We start from the raw sequence: 24,487 nt of genomic DNA on the forward strand, positions 1-24,487 counted from the left end.
TGGCTTTGAGAAGTCTGACATGGGGCTGTAAGTGTTCGCTCTGAGTCAGAATGAGTGTAAGCATCACTGCCAGCTGGGTATTTAGTCAGCACCCAGGCACAGTGCTCCTTGGTGACCTTCTGAGGACCAACCCTGTGGGCCTTTCTTCCTTCGCTTCTTCTGTGGCTTGTCCCTTGGCCTTTGTGTTGCTAACCTTTTTCCCTTTTCTTTTTGCCACAGTTGAGCCGTCCTAGCCGCATCCCCTAACAGCGACTGGGCCGCCGTCACACCCTTTCCTCCTACCCCTCTCCTTGTTCCTGAGAATAAATGTAGGACAGGAAGAGAAACAAGCAGAAACGACACGTCTTCATATCTCTAAGGGGTGAAAGCACTTTCTCTGAGAGTGTTTTCCTCTATCTTCTTTGCTTCTCGGCCCCCACCCCCCACCCCTGCTCCTTGAGTGAACATAGGTTTTTAATAGTTCCCACAATCCCTTTGCATTATAACAACCGGTCTTAATCTACTGGAAAGTTCTTCCCACTTACTGCTGTTAGTTTCATCCCTAGTCACTTACCCCTGAGGAGAAGCAGCACACTGCGAGGGGGAAGTGGGGCTGGCAGCGTTTGGAGTTAACGGGCGAGAATCGTGTCCGTGTGAAGGTCCCGGTGTATTTAGAGGCCATCTGGAAGGACGCCACATTGAAATAGCTGTTCGCTATCAGTAGAGGAGTATTTATGCCTTAAATTTAAATGGTCGCACATTGAGGCATTCCAAACGAAGGACACGTATAAGCTGTCAACATTTAGATTTACCAATGACTTCCAGACATCACGTTGCACAGGCACAAGGAAAGCGACCTTTCAGCAACTTCTAGATGTTTCTGTTGCCGTGGATCGGCACTGTCCTCAGAGTGGACACTGTTGTGTTTTATGCACGAGGTAGGAGAGGGCAAGAGGATGATTTTGAGCTGAAACTTTTACCTTGTCCTTTGGAACCTGTTAACTATCACTACAGCATCATTCACAGGCCCCCGCCAGTGGCATGAGTTGGATTGGAGGTTTTAGGAAAGTGAAGCTCTGTGGACTTTTGTCTTTTTAATTGGATAAGAACCACGTACAACCCTAACAGTCGTAACAATGGAGAACTGGTCAGTCAGCGCATCCCTTTTCTGGGTCACCGAAAGACTTTTCGCTGGGGTCATTTGGGCATTGCCGCTCTGTGGCTATGTGCTGTTTTTATTGGCATCTGCCTCCTCTTGTGTGGAGTGTAAAACAACCTTGAATACAAATTTAGAAGACAATTTTTAAAATATTTTTTTAGGGGCGTCTGGGTGGCTCAGTCAGTCGAGCGTCTGACTTTGGCTCAGGTCATGATCTCACGGCCGGTGAGTTCGAGCCCCACACTGAGCTCTGTGCTGATGGCTCAGAGCCTGGAACCTGCTTCCGATTCTGTGTCTTCCCCTCTCTCTCTCTGCCCCTTCCCCGCACAGTCTCTCTCTCTCTCAAAAATAAATAAACATGAAAAAAAAATTTTTAATATTTTTTTAGCTTCAAGTATATAAATTTCTTCACTGTGGAAAATGGCTTTTTCACGTAGGGTAGTCACTCTTGTTTGGATTTTAAGTGTCTTCTCTACATTTTGTTCCAAATAAGGTAAAACTTGCAATGATTTGAAAATACCTCATTATTGGAAAAGCAGTGTGGCTCAGTTTTCAAAAAGTACAGTTGCATTTGTCCTGAGAACATGTAATAACTTAAGTTAGGTTAAGAAAATAGTGACAAGTAAAAGAGCTCAATAATGAAGGCAGGAGTGATTTTAATGAATTCTGGTATTTGGTTGAAAATGAAACGTTAAAAAAAAAACGTTAAGGTTCTTGAGATGATTTTCTTAAATGTTTTGTGGTTTTGTGTGAGCTTTTCCACTCTATTTTTTATGAGAGGGAAAAAAAGGTTTTCCGAACTCAAGTAAACTTTAGTCTTCTCTAACTTTTTTTTTTTTGAAGCTTATTTATTTCTTATGAGAGAGAGAGAGAGCACACACGAACAGAGGAGGGCCAGAGAGAGGCAGAGAGAGAATCCCAAGCAGGCTTTCACGCTGTCAGCACAGAGCCTGACGTGGGGCTCGAACCCACGAACCGTGAGGTCATGACCCGAGCTGAAATCAAGCTGGATGCTCTCAACCATCTGAGCCACCCAGGTGCCCCAGTCTTATCTAACTTTTAAATTTATGGCATGAATGAAAATTTTCTGTGACTGAAGACACTTATCAATACATTTGATTTCTGAACATTCTAATTAGGGGAGATTTTTACGGATACATTGGCAACGCCTTTGTGCTTTTATTTTCCATCCCCCTCCATTAAGAAAAGCTTTTTTTTTCTCTCTGTCTTTAATTTGAAGATCTAATTGGCTTTATGAAGCAATCCATGAATCAGGCAGCATCCCGTGTGGCAATGAGAGGGGAGCTCCCAAGGACAGTTTCCTGAAGGGAAGGGGGGTTCGTTCATGTCTTCAGTTTTCTGTGATTTTCTGCCTGAATATTTGAGAATCTTGGCTGTACTTACCTCCAGTGGTAGAACTCTTACCCGTACACATTGTTTTGTTCTATTAGAAAGGCTGTCTTTGGTCGTGACTCTTATTAACTGTTCTCTCACTGGCTATTGTTAATCATTGATCGCTGTTAAGTATTCTCCAATGTGAACATTTATTCAATTATTGAGTTAAAAATCATTGATTTGAAGCGACCACTATTGTAGGTGTGTGAGTGGTTAATCCCCCTTTTTGAGTCCTTTAGGACTTTTGGATGAGTTTATTTTATTAAGTATTCCCATATAACAAATGTTGCAGTAGAATCCTGAAACTTACGTATAATTAAGAGTTAGGTCCTGCTTACTCAGTCCCAAACAGTCCCGACGTGTTATCATCAGCTACTCTTGTACCTACTGCCTGCCCCACGGGCCAGATGTTCAGAGAGCGTGAAGAGGTGTTCACCCGCTGACAAGCATCCAGGAGCGGAATCTATTTCCTGGGGGGCCGGCAGGCCACACACAGCAGCCCCGTGTTCTATTTTGTACCAGTGGTGGCATTAAAGAACAGCTTTCAGACGAGTCGGTTTTACTGCCATGCCGATGAGCTCAAACGTTAGAGCAGGGCCAGGAACTCTCTCCATTCTGGCTCACGGGAATCCTGTCCAGGACTGAGAAGGAGATACCAGTCCGATGCTGGGGCTTCCGTGAGGCCTCCAGGCGTCCTTGCTGTAGCTACAGCAGTATTTTTAGAAATTGGTCCTCAAGAGCCAGTCAGAGTAACTCTCGAGGTTTTGGCTGTAATGTGATTTCCCATAGTCGAAATGCAAACAGCTGTACAAATTGGAAACTTAGAAAACTGTATAACCAACTCAGGAAAAGAATCTAGCAAAGAGGGCATCTTTTACAAGAGTGTCTTGTGAGTGTGAGTGTGTTTATACTTGTCCGTATATCCATACAGGCAAAAACAGAAAAAAGTTTTTAAAACCTTTAAAGCCTTTTTAAACCTTAAAGGGAGAATCCTTTAGTTGATGGACATCTCCCCCAGAGTATCATCTCCTTTTTCGTCCCCCATTTGTCTCTGATCACCAGCTCTTTTTCTTTTAAAAAATGTTAAAAATGTTAAAAATGTTAAAAAATTGCCTTCCCCAAACGAGTATTTTCACAGCTATTCTTTTAACGTTCTTTTTTTTTTTTTTTTTTTTTAAGTAAACTCTACACCCAATGTGGGGCTTGAACTCACAACCCCAAGATCAAGAGCTGCACACTCCCCCGACTGAGCCGCCTTAAGTTACTTTTTTTAAAAAACAGGAATAAAATGTAACTTAAATGTTTACCAGAATTATCCATGTCATGGTTTTCAACTGATAACAAATGATATCTCTGGGCTGTTTTGACTTTTTACAAACATACTTTGTGAGCAAACGTTATCCTGATGTTGATTAAAAAAAAAATTACCCCCAAACTCTGATCATCTAATAGTCCATAAAATATAGAAATGAAAGAAGGAAACTTTTCTTAATTTTACAAGTATCAGCCTTATTTTGTCATTGTTTTTCATTTTTCATATTTATTTCTTGTTTATCTGGCCAGTTAATATCCAATGTAAAAATTTTAAGTAAATCCGTATATATGAGATGTATGGGAGTGAGTAAATTCTATTTGCTATCAAGTACTGTAGCTAACGGGCTATAGATTTTAAGTAGCACAATGAAATTTGTTTGTGTGGGGAGTATATGGAATGTCTCATTTAGTGGGGAGAGAGGAAAACGAAAGAAGCTGCTTCTATTCCTTCTACAACCGCTTATTGTCATGTTACATGGAATACGTCTTTTGTACCTCTCTGTGCCTCTGGCTTCTCTTCTGTAAAATGGGCTCAAGGATTTAATTGTCTGCCTTCATCCCTTTCAAGAACATTGAGGACAGATACTTTGAAGTCTTTGGAAGACAAAATGCCACGTTGTGTATTTTTTGATATACTAACTTGCCTTGTAAGTATGTACTATACGTTGTACAGAGCGGTGCGTTGTGATCTTGTGAACTTCTTGATGAGAAAAACGTTTGCATGCCTCGATGTTAAACTATAACCTCATTATTCATGTTTTACGCTTTCTGAACTTGATTCTTTCCTGTCTCGCTAGTGCAGTGGGAACGGTCCCTCCAGACATGTCCATGTACATACCATTATGTGGTGGGAGGTGGGGGCGCTAAGTTTTCGAGGCAGTCTTTTAGAATTTGGCACAGAAGTCCTACAGGTGGATTAGGGATATACCCCAGGTCTGCCGTGTATAAGAAGAGGGCCTCACCAGTTTAGGGATAGACAAAGAGCCCTCGTTTTTTCATTTTTAGATTTTTCTTCCATATGTTATTACTAACCCTACATTCTGACTCCTGGGGTAGAGAGTCAGGTAGAACTTTTTGTTCTTTTTTTTTTTTTTTTTTTTTTAATGTTTATTTATTTCTGAGAGAGAGAGAGCACATGCAAGTGGACAAGGGGCAGAGAGAGAGGGAGACACAGAATCTGAAACAGACTCCAGGCTCTGAGCTGTCAGCACAGAGCCCGACACGGGCCTCGAGCCCACGAACCGCAAGGTCATGACCTGAGCCGGAGTCGGACGCTTAACCGACTGAGCCACCCAGGCACCCCAAAACTTTTTGTTCTTAATGCACCAGAAAGTGTGGCAAAGGGGGACTATTGCAGTCTAGGATTTGGGGCTGGACTCTTTTTCCAGCTCTCATGAATGAGGATGTGAAGCTCATGATTGTTCACACGAGAACTGCTTAAAGTCTCGCTCATTGTGGTTTTCTTTATATTTGCATGTGAGGGTTAATTTTCACTGCTAGGAACTTTGTTATATAACTTCCAACGTCATTAGTGGATGCTTGTGGTTAAAAAGTCCTGTGTCCTTTAAAGAAGTTCTTAAGTGCTGTTTTGCTTCAAAAAAAAAAACAGAAAAAAAAAACCCCAAAAAACATAAATACGTAAAACAAAATCTCCTAAGTGCTATTTTGTTTTTCTGTGATAAAAATTGTTCTTGTAAAGTCTAAGGAAGATGATCATTTTTTATGTCTGGTTAGCATTTATGACATTTGCTTATAAATTTTCAGTCTTGTGGTAGCCTTTGTTCTCAGGTTTCTAAAGTTGTTTTATGTGTTTATGACATCTTTTGTCATTCTTTTCCAGAGAATTCGGTCAACAGTGGATGAAAAAGAACAAAAACAACTTCTTATGGATTTGGATGTAGTAATGCGCAGTAGTGACTGCCCGTACATTGTTCAGTTTTATGGTGCACTCTTCAGAGAGGTAGGAGCAAACACTTTGGGGTTTTAGCCGACGAATAAATATCGAATTGGAATAGATAAGAGGACGACAGGCTTAGGTTCTGATCTTCAGTTAATTGCCATACATTAGCAGTAAGCTAATTGCTCAATGTTTAATGTATAACCGTGAGAGTCTGCGTATTAATTTCCAGCACTCACCATTCCTCAGTTAAGGGGCGAATCTCGTACTTTTTATATACGTATGTATATTTATGGCTGTTGTATGTGAATCCCATATTTCCTTTCTTAGAGTTTCTGTTCTTTAAGCACCTGGCAAATCAGCCGAGTTCTGAATATTAACCCTCTACCGTGGGTTAAGTTCTTCCTCTTGTTGACTCTGAACTCCCTTGGTGTTCCCCCCGCCACCATCCCCCTTTTGAAACTTTATTTCTGTCATCAGATGTATCTGCATTTAATATAAGCATTTACTCGTCCTCCTCCAGAACCCCCAGTACAACCCAGGTGGAAATAAATAGGTATAATAGAAATTCTTTCTTTTATCGAATCTCGTTATCCAGAGTTGTTTGTAGAAACTGCACGGTCTCGGATGGTCTTGGGATCACGTGTCTTCTTTCGGCCTCTGGGTATTTTGCGTCCTGCTGAAGGTTGTCACTTCTGTCATTTCCAGTTCTTCCACTGCCTGACGTAGGGCAGGGAGTTAGGGCAGTGGGCGGTACTGGAGCTGGGCTTGGATCAGATACTTTCTGGGGTCTGGCACAGTCCTCACGCACTTGTGGTATTTAGTTAGGTGAGTAGGACTTCAACTTAATGAACCTTTAAGCACTTTTTGTTTTTTAATGTTTACTTTTGAGAGACAGAGAGACAGAGCACAAGCGGGGAAGGGGGCAGAGAGAGAGGGAGACACAGATCAGAAGCAGGCTCCAGGCTCTGAGCCGTCAGCACAGAGCCTGATGTGGGGCTCGAACCCATGAACTGTGAGATTATGACCTGAGCCGAAGTTGGATGCTTAACTGACTGAGCCACCCAGGTGCCCTGAACCTTTACGCACTTCTAATACTCTATAAAATATCAATCTAATTTCTTTTTAAAGTTTATTTATTTGAGAGAGAGAGGGAGTGTGAGAGAGCGCACACGAGCTGGCGAGGGGCAGAGAGAAAGAAAGGAGAGAGAGGATCCCAAGCAGGTTCTGTGCTGTGAGCACAGAGTCCGGTGCAGGGTTTGAGATCATGAGATCTCTCATGAGACCATGAGATCATGACCTGAGCTGAAATCAAGAGTCGGACACTGACCTGACGGAGCCACCCAGGCGCCCCAGTACGATTCTCATTTTGAAAATGTTAGGCTGAGTTTGTGCTGGTGGGGTCGTTACGAGCTGGTGAGGAGCCCCCTGCCCCTTCTTCTTGGGACTGGATCACAAAGCGTGTATGTAGCCTTGGGGGTTTTGTTGTGGCTCCTGCCTTAAAAAATACCGTGTTGTGAGACAGCACTGACTGTAGCCCTGACTAGAAATGTATCAGATCTTGTCACGCAGAGGTTAGTCAATTGATTCCCCCACTCGATCCCTACATTTGCATTTACTTGCTTCCCTGTTCTTTTGATGGGTGACTCTGTCAATGGAATCCTGCTTCATGATCGCGCTCGCTGCTTTGTTGAATCCGTAATTCATGACTGTTAAGTCTAGTTTCATGCAGTTTCTTTCTACTCCTGTCCCTCAGATATTCGTTTTTGTGGCCAGACACACCGAATCTGTTGACTTACTTCACCAAAGCACGTTGGTTGTGTGTCGCGACAGTGTGCAGTTCTGTGTTCGGGAACGTACCTAAGTATTACATGATATCGTGCCATTTGTAAGATCACATCTGGAACTTTCTTCATGTCGCCCAAGGCTCTTGCCATCTCCTCCTCCCTTCTTCCCCCAGACCATGGATTTATTCTTCATAATCACTAAATCCTCTGGCCATTTTACTCTTCAGATCATATGCAGGATGGGAGTTGTTGAGGGACTCGACTAGAGGTTCTGTCCTAACCGCGTTCCACGTCCGCTTTCCCAGGGCTGTATTCACTGCTGCTCTGGACTCCTGCCGGCTCAGTCTTAGCCCAGAGTGCTGGCACATGCCAGCCTGTTTCCTGTGGCCACTGTTTCATCGTTCCCGCAAGCCACACTTCAGTGCGTGACCCCAGCCTACACAGGGTGGACGTCTGATTTTACAGATAGAAGGCAGAGTGATACCCATGATTGCAAAGTATCGGAAACAACACAGAACAGCTTGGAATAGGTCTGAGCAGTATGCTCATCTTTTCTTATCAACAGCTGGGTAAAATTCAGTTTTATGGATCTCAGGAAGGTTGCAGGGGGTTGAGATATGCAGCTGTAAGCACAAGCATCTATCGAACATTCTAGAGTTCTCACGTGTATTCTCTTGGTAACAGTCTCAGGGGGCTTAGAGGCATTATCCCCCTTCTCCAGAGAGGAGGCTGAGGTTTGAGGACTGATTTGATGGGCATCACATAGCCAGGAAGTGATAGAGATGAGACTTCACAGGCAAAAATCTCACTGTTATTTCTGTGATGGAACAAGTGGTCCAGGGATGAGGAACTTTTCAGCTTCATCTAAAAAAAACAATCTGCTGGGGCACCTGGTGGCCCAGTCGGTTAAGTGTCTTACTTGGGCTCAGGTCATGACCTCATGGTTCTTGCATTTGAGCCCCGCGTCAGGCTCTGTGCCAACAGCTCGGAGCCCGGAGCCCGGAGCCTGCTTTGGAGTCTGTGTCTCCCTCTCTCTCTGCCCCTCCCCTGCTAGTTTCTGTCTGTGTCTCTCTCTCTCTCTCTCTCTCTCTCTCTCTCTCTCTATCTCTCTCTCTATCTCTCTTTCTCTTTCAAAAATAAATAAAGGGACACCTGGGAGGCTCAGTCGGTTAAGCACCGACTTCGGCTCAGGTCATAATTTCATGGCTTGTGAGTTCCAGTCCCACATCGGGCTCTGTGCTGACAGCTCAGAGCCTGGAGCCTGCTTCAGATTCTGTGTCTCCCTCTCCCTCTGCCCCTGCCCTGCTCATGCTCTGTTTCTCTGTCTCTCTCAAAAATAAATAAACATTAAAACATTTAAAAAAAACTAAAGATAAAAAAGCAATCTACTTTTTAACATTGATACAGTTCAGTTGTATAAAGTCCCAAACTGCCCCAACAGGCTGATCGTCAACTTCCCTCCACCCCCACCGCCAAGAAGTAATGGGGACTTGCTGAATAATACAAAATGAAATTCAGAAGCAAAAAGTTCACCTTTAAAGAGTGCATGGGCAGCGTGTTTCCTGATGTTACAAAGGTTAACATTTTAAACAGATTAAATAAAGGTTTAGAGGAACATTTTTCTCTCGAGGGTGATCACTTTTAGGATCTTTTTGGTGATGTGACCTTCAGTTCTAATAATAGACACAGAATTCTGGGTTACGAAGGGAAAGAGCAGAAGTGAGTGGATGCGGTCTGGACTTCTTTTTTTTTTATTAAAAAAAATTTTTTTTAATGTTTATTTATTTTTGAGACAGAGAGAGACACAGCACGAACAGGGGAGGGTCAGAGAGAGAGGGAGAAATAGAATCTGAAACAGGCTTCAGGCTCTGTCAGCACAGAGCCAGACGTGGGGCTCGAACTCATGGACTGTGAGATCATGACCTGAGCCGAAGTCCGACGCTCAACCGACTGAGCCACCCAGGTGCCCCTGGATTTCTTAGTTAACTACTGCTGTGAGGAAGACAAATTGCTTTTAATTCCCATCACCTTGAGGAACCCACCAGAACATTTCATTTCATAATTTGTATCCCCCATAGGACATTGGATCATGGTCTGGTTCAGTCAACCATCCATCAAGGAGCTTGTAAGACATTAATTTTCTTCTTGCAGCTGCTGTGAGGAGATTAATCTTGCTGTTGGGGGAATAATTGAGCCTCTGAAAGTCCCATAGCTTTACTCAGACAGTGAGTGAATAATATTTCATACTGAAGTTTGTAACTCTGTTTTTTAAATTGTTTAATGTTTATTTATATTTGAGAGAGAGACAGAGCGTGAGAGGGTGGGGGTTCAGAGAAGAAGGCACAGAATCCAAAGCAGCCTTTAGGCTCTGAGCCGTCAGCACAGAGCCCGACGTGGGGCTCGAACTCACAAACTGCGAGATCATGACCTGAGCTGGAGTCGGACACGTAACTGACTGAACCACCCATTTGCCCCTGTAACTCAGTTTTTTGCCATTGTCTCCAACCATTTGCACTTCTTTCTATGGTAGAACTGAACTCAAATAAAAAGCCCAAAGTACAACTTGGATTTGATGTAGATATGTTACTAAGACACCTAATTGCATGGGTTTCTCAACACGTTTTCATACTTTGTAGACAGGAAAACAAAGAGCTTGACAGCATTGAATAATAAACGTAATTTCTAGCCTGTAGCTTGCGTAAAAGGTCCGCACCTGCCATTTATTTTATTAACGCTGAAACCTAGAATCACTTAAACAAATGTCCTTTAACATACATATTTTCACAATTCACTGAGTGGAAGTCCTTCCTTCAGGTATCTTTTGAGGTTGGAGAAATGCTAGTCTGGAACATACACTTCTGAGTAACCATAGAAGGTCAGCGGATTATATAGAAGGCAGTGATATTAGCTGAATTTCATCTCCTTCTCGCTTTCTACCCCTGCTACTACTCATGCTCTTTCCTTTCCTTCTCGCTTGCAAGTTTTAAGTACAGCCTTATGGAGATGGAAGGGACATACACTAAAATGCACATATTTAAAGTGCACAGTTTCATATGTGTGAACAAGTGTATTCATCTGTAGGATTATCACCGTAATCAAGATAACTGGACATTTCCGGGGTGCCTGGGTGGCTCAGTTGGTTAAGTGTCCGACTCTTGATTTCGGCTCAGGTCGTGTGTGATCTAAGGATTTGTGAGGTCAAGCCCCATGTCGGGCTCTGCACTGACAGTGTGGAGATAGCTTGGGATTTTCTCTCTCTCTCTCTCTCTCTCTCTCTCTCTCTCTCTCTGCCCCTCCCCTGCTCTCTCTTTCTCTCAAAATAAATAAACTTAAAAAAAAAAAGATAATGGACATTTCCATCACTCACACATTTCCTTGTGCCCTGTATGTAACACACACACACACACGTCCCTTCTGCCACCGTGCAGCTTTCTGCCACTATAGATGAATGTGCCTTTTCTAGAATTTTGCATAAGTAGAGTCCTACAGTAGGTATGTGTTGTCTTTCTTCACTCTGCATAATTATTTGCAATTCCTGTTGTGGTGTGTGGCAATAGTTGGTTCCTTTTTTTGCTGAGTAGTGGAAGTGGTCTTCCATTGTGGGGATACACCATAGTTGTTTTACCCCTTTATACCCGCTGCGGGACTTTTGGATTGCCTCTGGTTTTTGACTGTTACAAATAATGCTGCTGTGAGCATCTGTGTACAAGTCTGTGAGGGGGACCCATGGTTTCATTTCCCTTGGGGAAATAAATACCTGGCAGTGGAGTGGCTGGATCATGTGGTAGATGAATGTTTGACTTTATAAAGCTATTTTCCAAAGTAGCTGTACCATTTTCAACCTTCAAAAGTAATGTATGAGAGTTTTCTTTCTTCCACATCTTTTCCACCACTGGGGATGGTCTGCCTTTTTAATTTTTAGCCATTCTAGCTGGTGTATACTGGAATCTCATTGTGTTTTAAATTTGTGTTTCTTTAGTGGCTAATGATGTTGAACAACCTTTCATGAGATTGTTTATCAACCTTATGTCTCCTCTGATGAAGTTTCTCTTTGGACTTTTATCCATTTTTTTAAAAACTTGTTTTTTTGTTTCTTACTGAGTTTTGGGGAGTTTTAAATACATATTCTGGATACAGGTTTGTTGTCAGATAAAGGATTGCAAATATTTGCTCCCTCATCTGTGGCTTAGCCATTATACTAGTAATGGCATTTTTTTGGGAGGATGAAAGTTTGTAATTTCAACGTGGGCCAATTTGTTCCTTTTTTGAAAAAATGTATTGGGATTGAGCTAAATCTGTAGGTCGGAGAGGTATCAATATTTTAAAGACATCCAGTGTAATGACTCATTTGCTTGATATTTTACTTCATTTATTTACATTAATTTTTCTCAGCAATATTTGTAGGTTTCACTTTATAGTCCTATCACTTTTTTTGTTGTTGAGTTTATCCTTAAGTATTTAGTATTTTTTGGTGCTGAATAAATGATCTTCAAAAAAAATTTTTTTTTTACATTTATTTATTTTTGAGAGACAGAGACAGAACACAAGTGGGGGAGGAGCAGGGAGAGAATGAGACCCAGAATCCGAAGCAGGCTTCAGGCTCCAAGCTGTCAGCACAGAGCCCAATGTGGGGCTCCAACTCACAAACCATGAGATCATGACCTAAGCCAAAGTCAGATGCTCGTCCGACTGAGCTACCCAGGCACCCCAATAAATGATATTTTAAATTTTTTTTTTTTTTTTTTTTTTAACGTTTTATTTATTTTTGAGACAGAGAGAGACAGAGCATGAACAGGGGAGGGTCAGCGAGAGGGAGACACAGAATCTGAAACAGGCTCCAGGCTCTGAGCGGTCAGCACAGAGCCCGACGCGGGGCTCGAACTCACGGGCCGCGAGATCATGACCTGAGCCGAAGTCGGCCGCTTAACCGACTGAGCCACCCAGGCGCCCCAATAAATGATATTTTAAAGAAATTTGTCTCTTCTTGTTTTGTGATTGATATAAAGAAATGTGGTTGATTTTTGTTTGTTTATCTTGGCTACCCTAACTTTGTTAAACTCACTTGTGAGTTTTGGTAGCTTTTTGTAGACTCCCTCACATTTTCCACGTAGATTATCACGTTGTCTGTGAACAAAGAGAGTTTACCTCTTTGTAGTTTGGGTTGCATTTATTTCTGTATTTCTTGCCTTATTGCACTGGCTAGATCCTCTAGTACGCTGTTGAATAGAAATAGTGAGAGGAGACATCCTTGTAATGTTTCTCATCTAAGGGAGGAACCACTCAGGGTTTCACCAGGAAGGGTGATGTTAGCTGTAGGTTTTTTGTAGATGTTCTTTATCAAGTTGAGGAAGTGCCCTTCTGTTTCTTACTTGCTGAGGGCTTTTTTTTTTTTTTTTTAAACGTTTATTTATTTTTGAGACAGAGACAGAGCATGAACGGGGGAGGGTCAGAGAGAGAGGGAGACACAGAATGTGAAACAGGCTCCAGACTCTGAGCTGTCAGCACAGAGCCCGACGCGGGGCTCGAGCTCATGGACTGCGAGATCATGACCTGAGCCGAAGTTGGCCGCTCAACCTACTGAGCTACCCAGGTGCCCCAGGTATTTTTTTTTTTAATGTCTGTTTATTTTGAGAGAGAGAGAGAGAGAGAGAGAGAGAGAGAGAGAGGGAGAGAGCATGAAGGGGGGAGGGGTAGAGAGAGGGAGACCCAGAATCTGAAGCAGGCTCCAGGCTCTAAGCTGTCAGCACAGAGCCCGATGTGGGACTTGAACCTACCAACCATGAGATCATGACCTGAGCCAAAGTCGAATGCTCAACCAACTGAGCCACCCAAGGACCCCAAATTTGCTGAGATTTTTTTTTTTTTAATCAGGAATGGATGTTAGAGTTTTGTCACATTCTTTTTCTGCATCCTTAAGATGATTGTGTATGGTGTTAGAGAAATTCTTTTTTTCATATCCTAAGTTACATGGATTGCTTTTCATATGTTAAACCAACCTTACATTCCCAGGGTAAATCCACTTGATTATGATGTGTTACCTTTTTAACATATTGTTGGATTGAGTTTGCTAAAATGTTATTTAGATGTCTTATACCTGTGTTCTTGAGAGATACTGGTCTGTAGTTTCCTTGTAATGTTTTTGGCTTTTGAATCAGCATATCGGTTTGTATCTGTGTATCTGAGCTAGCCTTACAAAATGAGCTAGAAAGTAGTCCCTGTCTGCAGTTCTCTGGAAGAATTTGTAGAGAATTGGTATTTCTTCTGGAAATGTTTGGTAGAATCCACCCCTGAAGCCATGTGAATGTAGAATTTTCCTTGTGGGAAGATTTTTAACTACAAATACAATTTCTTTCAAAGATAGAGCTCTATTCAAGTTATCCATTTCTTCTTGAGTGACATTTGGTAGTTTTGTTTCTCTGAAGAAATTTGTCCCTTTCATCAGAATTGTCAAATTAATTGGCAATTTAATAGATAATTTGCATCTTCTCTATTTTTTCCTGATGACTCTGGCTAGAGATTTATCAGTTTTATTAGTCTTTCAGGGAGCCAGCTTTCAGTTGCATTAATTTTCTGTCATTAGAATTTTCTATATTTTTCTATTTTCTTTTTTTTTTTTTTATGTTTATTTTGGAGAGAGGAGAGAGACAGAGTGTGAGTGGGGAAAGGGCAGAGAGAGAGGGAGACACAGAATCCGAAGCAGGCTCCAGGCTCTGAGCCATCAGCACAGAGCCCGACGCGGGGCTCGAACTCACAAACCGCGAGATCATGACCTGAGCCGAAGTCGGACACTTAACCAATGAGCCACCCAGGCGTCGCTGGTTTTCTATTTTCTATGTAAAAATTTTTTTATTATGATCACTCTTCCTTCCTATTTTTTGCATGTTTTGGTTTAATATGCTCATCTTTGTCTAGTCTCTTAAGGTAATTCTTGCTTTTTTTAAACTATGAAATATTTCAAACGTACTGAAAAATAAAAAGGAATTATAGTGTACCCAACACTGCAGATTAGCACTTGTGCATATTTACTCTTTATTTGTCTTAAAAAAATTTTTTTTAACATTTATTTATTTTTGAGACAGAGAGAGCATGAATGGGGGAGGGTCAGAGAGAGAGGGAGACACAGAATCTGAAACAGGCTCCAGGCTCTGAGCTGTCAGTGCAGAGCCCAGCGTGGGGCTCAAACTCACGGACTGTGAGATCATGACCTGAGCTGAAGTTGGACACTCAACCAACTGAGCCACCAGGCACCCCGCTCTTTATTTGTTTTTAAAGTATAGCTATGGTTGAGGGTCACATCCTAATCTCCTTCTCACTTTACAGTTTTAAACACTGTGTTGAGTTAATATTTCTTTCAACTTCTTTATTTAGGCTTTCCAATATGTATCTTTCCCTAAATAACGTGTAGTATTGATGTATGTATTTTTAAAGTTTACATAAATGAAATTTCCTGTATGTATCCCTCATAGCATTTTTTATTTACCATAGTTTTCAAGATTCATCCATATAGATAAATATAGATCTTTAATATATAGATTTGGGTCATTAATTACTTTATATTATTTATTTATATTTTAGTAGGCTCTATGCCCAATGTGGGGCTTGAACTCACAACCCCTAGAACAAGAGTTTCATGTTCTACCAACTAAGCCAGCTAGGCACCCCTGATTTGGTTAATTTATCTTAACTGCTATGTAGTATTCTAATGATTAAATATACCATTTTTTACATTTCTTCAATAATCCCCAACAAAGGTTGTTTCTAATTTTTTGCAGTTATAAAACAGTGTAAAAATGAACATCTTTTTGCATTTCTCCTTGACAACTTAGATTACAGATTCCATATAGCACACACCTAGAAATATAATTGCTAGGTTAAATCATATGAACTATTCCCACCTTAGCGGCTATTGTGACATTTCTCTTCACAGTGGTTGTTCTAACTTGTGTTCCTACTAGTAAGAATGAGATTTCCTTGTCAGGAATTGTATACAGGTGTCAGTACTGGAAACTGTTAGTGGCTTACTGAGTTTGTGGTTTACATTGTTAAGATTGTCCTATGGTTCAAGTTGGCTTGTAGAGTTCAACTGTGATGTCCATACAAAGGAAGAGAAGAGGGGAGAACCAAAAAGACCATTCTGGAATCATCAGCCAACTGTTTTTGTGGATATCTTGTTGGCTGCCCTTCTCTGTGTAGAAGACAGAGAAACGTGGTTTCAGCTGGGCACATTGTATGTAACGTTTCAGCTGGGCACATTGTATGTAACAAAGAGGGGGTAGTTGTTGGGGAAGACATTTATTGTCACAGACATTTATTGTCACAGACCTCATTGCTAACATTTCGTATTACTAAATGTTTTGTTTTTGGCAATTGGGTGAGTTTGAATTGGTATCTTTTTTTTTTTTTAATGCTTATTTATATATTTTTGAGGGAGGGAGGGAGGGAGAGAGAGAGAGAGAGAGAGAGAGAGAGAGAGAGAGAGAGAGAGAGAAAGAGCAAGCGAGCGAGCAGGGGAGGGGCAGAGAGAGAGGGAGAGAGAAAATCCCAGGCAGGCTCTGCACTGTCAGCACAGAGCCCGATGTGGGGCTTGATCTCATAAACTGTGAGATTATGACCTGAGCCGAACTCAAGAGTGGGACACTTAACCGACTGAGTCACCCAGGCGCCCCTCTTCTGGACAGGTTTTAGGGGCACCTGGGTGGCTCAGTCGGTTAAGCATCCAGCTTTGGCTCATGTCATGATCTCGAGTTTCTTGAGTTTGAGCCCTGCATCTGTCAGGGTGAGTCTGCTTGGGATTCTCTCTCTTTCTCTCTGCCCCTCCCCCTCTTGCAAGTGTGTGTGCGCTCGCTCTCTCTCTCTCTCTCTCTCTCTCTCTCAGTAAATAAATAAATAAACTTAAAAAAAAGTTTAAACCTTTGCTTTCTAAAAAATCCATTTGGGATTTTTATATCTTTATTTGTGAGTGATCTGAGATAATGATCTAATTTAACTCTTTTCCATCTGGAAGGCCACTGGTTCCAGCAACATTCATTGAATATTCCATGCTTTTGCCACTCTTTGCTTTGCTACATCTATCATACTTCATATTTCCATGTGTTGCATGGGCTTTTGAATCTGTTGTATTGGTCTGTTTACTTTTCCCCCTGCATCAGTACCACTGTCTTTTATTTTGACAGCTTCACAGCTTTATAAAAAGTCTTTGTCTAGTAGACCAGGCTCCACTTTGCGTCTCTCTTTGGTCAGTTGTTATGTCCCTTAGTCAAATTTTATACGCGTTTTCGTCAATGTTTTGCTTCTTTTGTTAGATACATTACTAGGTGCTTTATAGTTTTTGTATTGTGAGTGGTGTCTTTAAAAAAATTTTTTTTTTTTTTAAATTTTTTTTAAATTTTTTTTTTTTCAACTTTTTTTTTTTTTTTTTTTTAATTTACTTTTGGGACAGAGAGAGACAGAGCATGAACGGGGGAGGGGCAGAGAGAGAGGGAGACATAGAATCGGAAACAGGCTCCAGGCTCCGAGCCATCAGCCCAGAGCCTGACGCGGGGCTCGAACTCACAGACCGCGAGATCGTGACCTGGCTGAAGTCGGACGCTTAACTGACTGCGCCACCCAGGCGCCCCTAAAAAAATTTTTTTAATGTTTATTTTTGAGAAGAGAGAGAGAGAGAGAGAGAGAGAGCGAGCGCGTGAGCAGGGGAGGGGCAGAGAGAGAGGGAGACACAGAATCCGAAACAGGCTCCAGGCTCCAAGCTGTCAGCCCAGAGCCCAATGTGGGACTCGAACTCACAAACCATGAGATCACGACCTGAGCCGAAGACGGATGGACGCTTAACTGACTGAGCCACCCAGGCGCCCCTTGAGTGGTGTCTTTTTAAACAATTTATTTTCTGAGTGGGTACTGTAGGCATATAAGCATGTCATTGGTTTTATCTGGTTCTCGTCCCTAGGAACACTTATCTCGATCTCAGTGGTTCAGGTTTTCATCATCCTTCACTTTTCTTTTCTGTAAACCCATATTTAGTAATTTCTACTTTCACATTTCAGTCATGTGAGTGTCCCGTCTCGTGCTTGACCATGAAAGTAATGTTGCTGTTGCTGCTTTTGGGGGCACCTCAGACCATCCCCCACGCCCCTCACCTTTTTAAAAATTTTTAAATGCAGCTCACCGCTGCTCCTCCGTATTCTCAGTTATGGTCAAAAGGAACTGCCCGAAGAGATAAGAAGTTTACATTAGGTTATGTGGCTTAGCGAGCGCAAGATCTCTCTGTGTCTGGAGCTGATTGCTACCCCCACCCCCATTTCTAGTTTCCTTCCTACCTTTATTTCCCCTCTTCTGTGTCTCTCTTTCTCTCTTGGTTGCCTTCCTCTTTTTCCCTGCTTCTTCCTCCTCCTCCTCTCATTTCTTTAACTGTCACTGTTTGGCACCTGCCAGGACACTTTATTTTGTACTTTACATATGTGAACCCATTCGATTCTATCCTAGTCCCTTGAGGATGGCGGGGCAGCCCTGTTTCCTAGATGAGGGACGGAGAGGGGGGCCCAAGCTTGCACAAGTGGGGGAGTCTGGGTAAGAAGTCAGGCCTTTCAGTGATCTTTCCACTTTGCTGTACTGCTGAAGTTAGGTTCCTTCCTTGTTAGGTTCCTTCCTTGTAAGTAGATGAGTTCAGTGTGCTATCTCTCTCTCTAATAAAAAAAGTTTTTTAGTGTATCTGTTGAGATGGTGTCTTTAGATTAAAATAAATGTGAGCGTTTGTTTCGGGCAAAGGGTGCTACTCAGCCCTTTGTGAACAGCAGTCTGTAAGAACACCCAAAAGAAAAAAAGCCACAGAGAGAGAAGAAAGAAAGTATAGGTCGAGGGGCTCCGTCGGTTGAGTGTCCGACCTAGGCTCGGGTCACGCATGATCTCACAGTCCGTGGGTTCGAGCCCTGCGTCAGGCTCTGTGCTCACGGCTCGGAGCCTGCAGCCTGCTTCGGGTTCTGCTGTCTCCCTCTCTGTCTGCCCCTCCTCCACTCACGCTCTGTCTTTCTCTGTCTCTCAAAAACAAATAAACATTAAAAAAAATGTTTTTAAGAAAACGTAAGTGGAAATTCGCTGTGTCAAATATGTTTTACAAGTAAGAATTCCGTGAAGCCAGGTAAGTTCTGGCAGGTGGTGCTTCCTGTCGTGAGGGCACCGTTATGTGTCTCAGTCTCCATCACAGCATGGGCATGCTTCCTGTGTGTACGTGAAGGGTCCTTGCTTTTAGGTGTTGAGGGGAGCCAGGAGTTAAGTAAACTGGGTCCTGTTCCTGGCTCTGTCACTGATGGGCGTTGTTATTCTGGGCAAGCCGTTTTGCTTTCTCGGGCATTAATCTCCTACGTAACCAATCCAGGTAGGAGCTGAGTGGTAGCAAATCTGCCAGGATGCAGCTGGTCCACAAATTCCTAACAACACGCAGAATCGTCATCATCCCAGTAGCTGTTCTCCTTCTCGCAAGGTCCTCTGTAGTCCGCGTTCATGTGAAACGTCCTCTTAGAGCGCTATCCCCGTGGTGTCTGCCTACGTCTTGTGTGTTCTCATGCAGACCTCCCACGAACCCTAGAGCCTCCAGATTACTGTCATCGATTTTCTTTGTTAGCGACAACGAGCAGTTTCCCACATATTTCCCATACCTGTATTTAATTAGGGGAAAATTGGAACTCTTCGTGAAAGCACAGAAGTTTCCCTGTAAGACCATCCCCGTCTTTATAATTAAGAGCGGGGACGTTGGGCAAATAGGTTTGGGTTTACAGAGGAGGGGACTCTTCTGCCCAGGGCTTTAAGGAGGAACCAGAAATGACTGCTAGTTGCTTTTTCTCTCATTGTATTTCTATTTTAAGTAAAGGAAACATGGTACTTAATCCTGAGATGTAAAGGAATAACAGATATTTGTTATTTTATAGGGTGACTGTTGGATCTGTATGGAACTCATGTCTACCTCGTTTGATAAGTTTTACAAATATGTATATAGTGTATTAGATGATGTTATTCCAGAAGAAATTTTAGGCAAAATCACTTTAGCAGTAAGTACCTGGTTTTCAAATTGTTCATTCCGTCTATACTTCTGTAAAGATGCTGTCGGGGTTTTGAATGTCCATATCTGAATGTCCTTCACAGAATGGTTTTGACCTTCCTGGAAAATCATTTGTAATAGGAAAAGAGACACAGTCACTTCTGTGGGGTAACTAATACAAGTCCTAAGAAACAATTTTCAAAATATATTCTATGTAAAAACTGTAATACTCTGTTCATTAAAATCACAATGAACCATAATACATTGTGCTGTAAATAGGACCAGAAGAAATTTTCTGCTCCTTTTTAGCCCTGTTGCTTTTCCTACTTTTAAATCGGTTATATTCTCACCATTGTCTCTGAATTAATCAGAATTACAGCAGTTCCCTTGAAGTCCCTTACACTGAAACTCTTAAACAAAGCATATTTCCTGTGGTTTACGTTTTGAGCTGCCCACTCTAAACTATTTAAATTTTTGCCTAGCAATTTCAGTAACCTGCATTGCTACTAATTGGGTCAGTTCACTTTCACCAGACTACCAAAAAGAGGCCAGGTGCTTTTTTACATATGTGTTTGTCGTTTTGAAAGTGAATTCCTCACCATTTTCTTTCTTGCTCTGAATCTTTCAGTTGACCAAAGTTGTCCACGGAATCCTTTTCAGTAGGGTAAAATTAGTAAGACTCTCAGAAACCCGTAAGAATCTCAGCTAACGACACGACTTAGGTTAGTGAATGTGCAAAATAAGTTTTCTAGGGATTTGTAAGGTAGATATTCCGGACGCGAGTAATTTCCCACCTCTTCCTTTCCTGCATCCTCTATTTTCGGTATAGTCTACCTGCTAACTGCCAACTCATCCCGTTTTATCCTTAAGGGTTAATGTAAAAATATATGGGCAGTTTCTGATCTGTATTTTAGTCATGAAAGGTGTGTGTGTATAATTGGAATTTTAAAAATCAGATTAAACGCTAATCATCGAAACCTTGAGATCCATGGGTCTCGTTAATATTTTAATTTATTTAGCTAAATTGATTCATAAATTTAAATATTTTATGAGCTAAAGGTTAAGTTATACACCCTTTCATATGGTTTTATAAAAAGAAGCTGAATTACACTAGAAACTTATTTTTGGGAAGATAAATGAAATTTTGTCATCTCTCCAGTATACCAAACCCAGTATTCATAGCAGTTATAATGCAACAGTAGTAGAATAATGATAATAGCTAATGGTTATTGAATGTTTGTTTTGTGTCAGGCCAAGATCTTTCGACATTTTCTCTTCGTAGTAATTCTCTGTGGTAAATAGTGTAGCCCCCTTTTTACACATGACAGATCTGGAGCCTGTAGACGTTAAGTAGTTAATTTGCTCTGAATCTCATACAGTTGTAGATGGTGAATGATTTAAGGCCCAGGCAGCCCCATCCCAGAATCCTGCTCTTGACCGACATGTACCAGGGTGGCCGTGAAGTTGGGAAACAGAGACAAAATTGTTTTATTGTATAATGCAGTATATGTAATATAGAAACACTAGTAAATCATTTATTACATGTTTGCCTATGTTTCCAGACTTGGTGATCATCCTTCCTCTTAAGCACAACATTTAAAATCACTTGGTGTTAAATCTCTCCTTGCTCATTAACAACCGAATGAACACAAGAGGCTTAGCTGCTTCAAACATTGCAAGTTCTGCGTTCCTGACACCCAGCAGCTTGATGGGGCAGAGACTTGACCTTTTGATAGCAAATGGTTGGCCTGTCCTTTAGGCCTCTTTTAGTTGGAGACTGTGGAAATTTTAACTCAAGTCCCTGTTCCCTATATCCCTGAAGAAATGACTGATTTTCTGAGCAGTGATCAAACAATATTGTCAATTCTGAATAAATTGCAATAGAGGTTGAGCAGAGATACTTTGGCTCTGCGAAAATGACTTTGAAGGCTTTGCACCGAGTGAAGGGGAATGAGTAATTAATTAGTAGACACCGAGGAAATTTGGAAAAACTTAATTTAAATTAGAGGTCATAACAGAACCAGACTATATGGACTCTCTTGTATGGAATATTTCCATTCTTAAAAGTTTGAAGGTACGAGAAATGTACAACTTTGTAATGACTTACTGAAAAATTATAAGTTATTGGGTTCTTTTCATTACTGGGGACCAGCATGTAAAAGCAAGTAAGTTTTCAGATCTAAAATGATCATGTAGCATTTTCACTTAACACAAGAAGTGGACAGAATATTGAAATAATGGAGCCTAAAAGAATGTAAAGGGCTTCCGGGGCTGTGATGAACTGCATGCTTTTTGATTAAAAGGATATTACTTCTCTCATCTTTGCTTTTTCTCCCCAGACTGTGAAAGCACTAAACCACTTAAAAGAAAACTTGAAAATCATTCACAGAGGTGGGTAGGAATTATTTTTTATAGATTAGAAATTAATCTATAAAATTTCCTTAATAGGAAAACATTATTGAAAATTACAGTGTCACTGTATAAGCTTTCCTGAAATACTTGTGTTTTTAGCAAAACGTATGTATCCTAACACTATTGTTATTTTTTCCCTAAAACTTTATTAATTTAAGGTATTTTTTCCTTTGGGATTCTATAAATTTCAGCTTAGCTTATTCATATATTGAGTTTAGAAATTGAAATAGATTTTGCTGCAAGTTTTTAGTACTCTTATTTGAAAAACAGTTATTCATTTGCTTGATAGATAATGTTTCTCTGTGTATACAAATGGGCAGGAAGATGGCCCTGGGGACATTCAAATGATTTGGAGGATGGTACCTTGAGCATTTTATTTTTACATATGTATGTATGTATTTATGCTTATTTTTGAGAGAGAGAGAGAGAGAGACAGAGAGGGAGCATGAGCAGGGGAGGGGCAGAGAGAGGAAGACACAGAGCCCGACGTGGGGCTTGAACCCACAAGCTGTGAGATCATGACCTGAACTGAAGCTGGATGCTCAACTGACTGAACCACCCAGGTGCCCCCCTTGAGCATTAAAAAAAAAGGTTTTTTTTTTTTAATGTTTATTTTTGAGCAAGAGAGAAAGAGAGCGCAAGACGGGGAGAGGCAGAGAGAGAGGGAGACACAGAATCTGAAGCAGGCTCCAGTCTCTGAGCTGTCAGCATAGAACCTGACGTGGGGCTCAAACCCACGAACTGCGAGATTATGACCTGAGCCGAAGTCAGACGCTAAACCGACTGAGCAACTCAGGCCCCTCGACCCTCTGGAGCATTTTAAAGTCATGTTACTGTCCCTTTCAGGTGTTTCTTCTTTACTTTAGAAGATTTTTTTGAAAAGAGAGAGAGATGCTTTGATTGTTACTGTACATTGAAATTCATCTAAAGCATTTGTATTTGCATGAACAGTGATCTTGGCCTTGTTAGACACAGGTCCAAATGTAAACATTTGATGTAGATTTATTGGAAGTCGGGGGGAATCACGAAATTAATTCAGCAAACAGATTTCACAGTTGCTCTATTTATTACTATGCTAGACTCAGGGCCGTGTGGTGGTGGCTTTGAAGAAGTAGCCAAGGTCACTCTCCTCACGAAACTTGTCACGGACAAATCCAGGACAGTACATGGCACTGTGTGGTTCAGCCGAACAGTAAATAGGGCACAAAGTAGAAGGTCGTATTCAGAACAGTGGAAAACCTTGCACTCTAGGAAACATGGTGTCTAGTGCTTAAAGAAATTAACAATTGGGGCATTTGTTTAAGTCACTTTCATTTGGCGTTGACTCAGGACCGCTGCAATTAGTTAACCTTGAACATCAGCATATGTTGTATTATCAGGAATAATTTTGCGTGGCTTAATGTTTGTTAAAAAATAATAGGAGGTAGGCTTCTTATTTCCTCTTTTGGCCTAAAATCATGTAGGGTTAGATCGCTAACCAAAATTATTTTGTTCTTGTTCATCTCATTCTCGTTTTGGGTTTTTTTTTTTGTTTTTTGTTTTTTGGCTGTATTTTGCGCCTATGAGAGTATCCCCTTTAGGGCATTTAACAGTTACCTCGAGGATACTCGCCAATCACAGTGAAGCACTAAGACAGTGCCAGAGGAGTAGCTGAACGAGAGGAGTAGCTGAATGAATGGGAAAAGCTTCAAAAATAACTTCGGTTTTCCTATTAATAAATGAAATGATGAGTTTATAGCAGTCTCTTTTTTCTTTGATTTTTTTTTTTTAATTTTACTTTTGAGAGAGCAAGACACACACAGAGCATGAGTGGGGAAGGGGCAGAGAGAGGGAGACTCAGAATCTGAAGCAGACTCCAGGCTCTGAGCTGTCAGCACAGGGCCTGACGCAGGGCTCGAACCCACAGGTTGCGAGATCATGACCTGAGCTGAAGTCGGACGCTCAACCGACCGAGCCACCCAGGCTCCAAGTCCCAGCCCCAAGTCTCTTTTTTTCTTATCCATTATGATCAGTTAGCTTTTTTGCTGTAGTTAAGAGTGCTTTTGGTTATGAGTAACAGAAAATCCTGATAACTGCCTTAAACTTCAAGCAAATTCACCATCTGTCCTGACAAGTCGAAGGGTAGGGTGGCTCCAAGCCCAGTATGTTTAGGGTTCAAGTTACCTTCTTTTGACTCCACCCTTCTTAACATGTTGGCTGCGTCCTCAGGGTGCTAACTGCCACAGCAAGTCCCCAGCGTCATATGTGGATGTGACAGCCTCTTGGAGAAGCTCTTTCTCTTCCCGTTTGGCTATTTTAGGAGCTGGGAAGTCTTCCTTCTCTCTCTCCAGTGTTTTCTCTCGTCTCATTCACCAGAATTGGCCATGCCCTTGCCTCAACTGGTTGCTGGCGAGGAACGACCCTGATAAGTTTGGACCAGTCAGGCCCCAGTTTGGGAGGTGTGGTTAGAGGTACACAGAGGAGGATAGATGCCTCAATAAAATCAAATGTAGATTCCGTTAGAAGGGATGGGCTGG

General features: G+C 41.7%; 1 protein-coding gene across 3 annotated transcripts in view; it reads left to right on the top strand.

The window, feature by feature from the left end:
* MAP2K4 (mitogen-activated protein kinase kinase 4) overlaps window positions 1-24,487 on the top strand; it is a 138,063-nt gene that overhangs the window by 78,363 nt on the left and 35,213 nt on the right. For all 3 annotated transcript variants that reach the window (XM_058704823.1, XM_058704824.1, XM_058704825.1), the window contains 3 exons: window positions 5,688-5,807; window positions 19,450-19,569; window positions 21,899-21,950. In XM_058704823.1, the coding sequence (XP_058560806.1) occupies window positions 5,688-5,807; window positions 19,450-19,569; window positions 21,899-21,950 (292 nt within the window). The remainder of the gene's footprint in view (window positions 1-5,687; window positions 5,808-19,449; window positions 19,570-21,898; window positions 21,951-24,487) is intronic.

Source organism: Neofelis nebulosa, chromosome 16 (assembly GCF_028018385.1).
Source record: "Neofelis nebulosa isolate mNeoNeb1 chromosome 16, mNeoNeb1.pri, whole genome shotgun sequence".
NCBI lineage: Eukaryota > Metazoa > Chordata > Mammalia > Carnivora > Felidae > Neofelis > Neofelis nebulosa.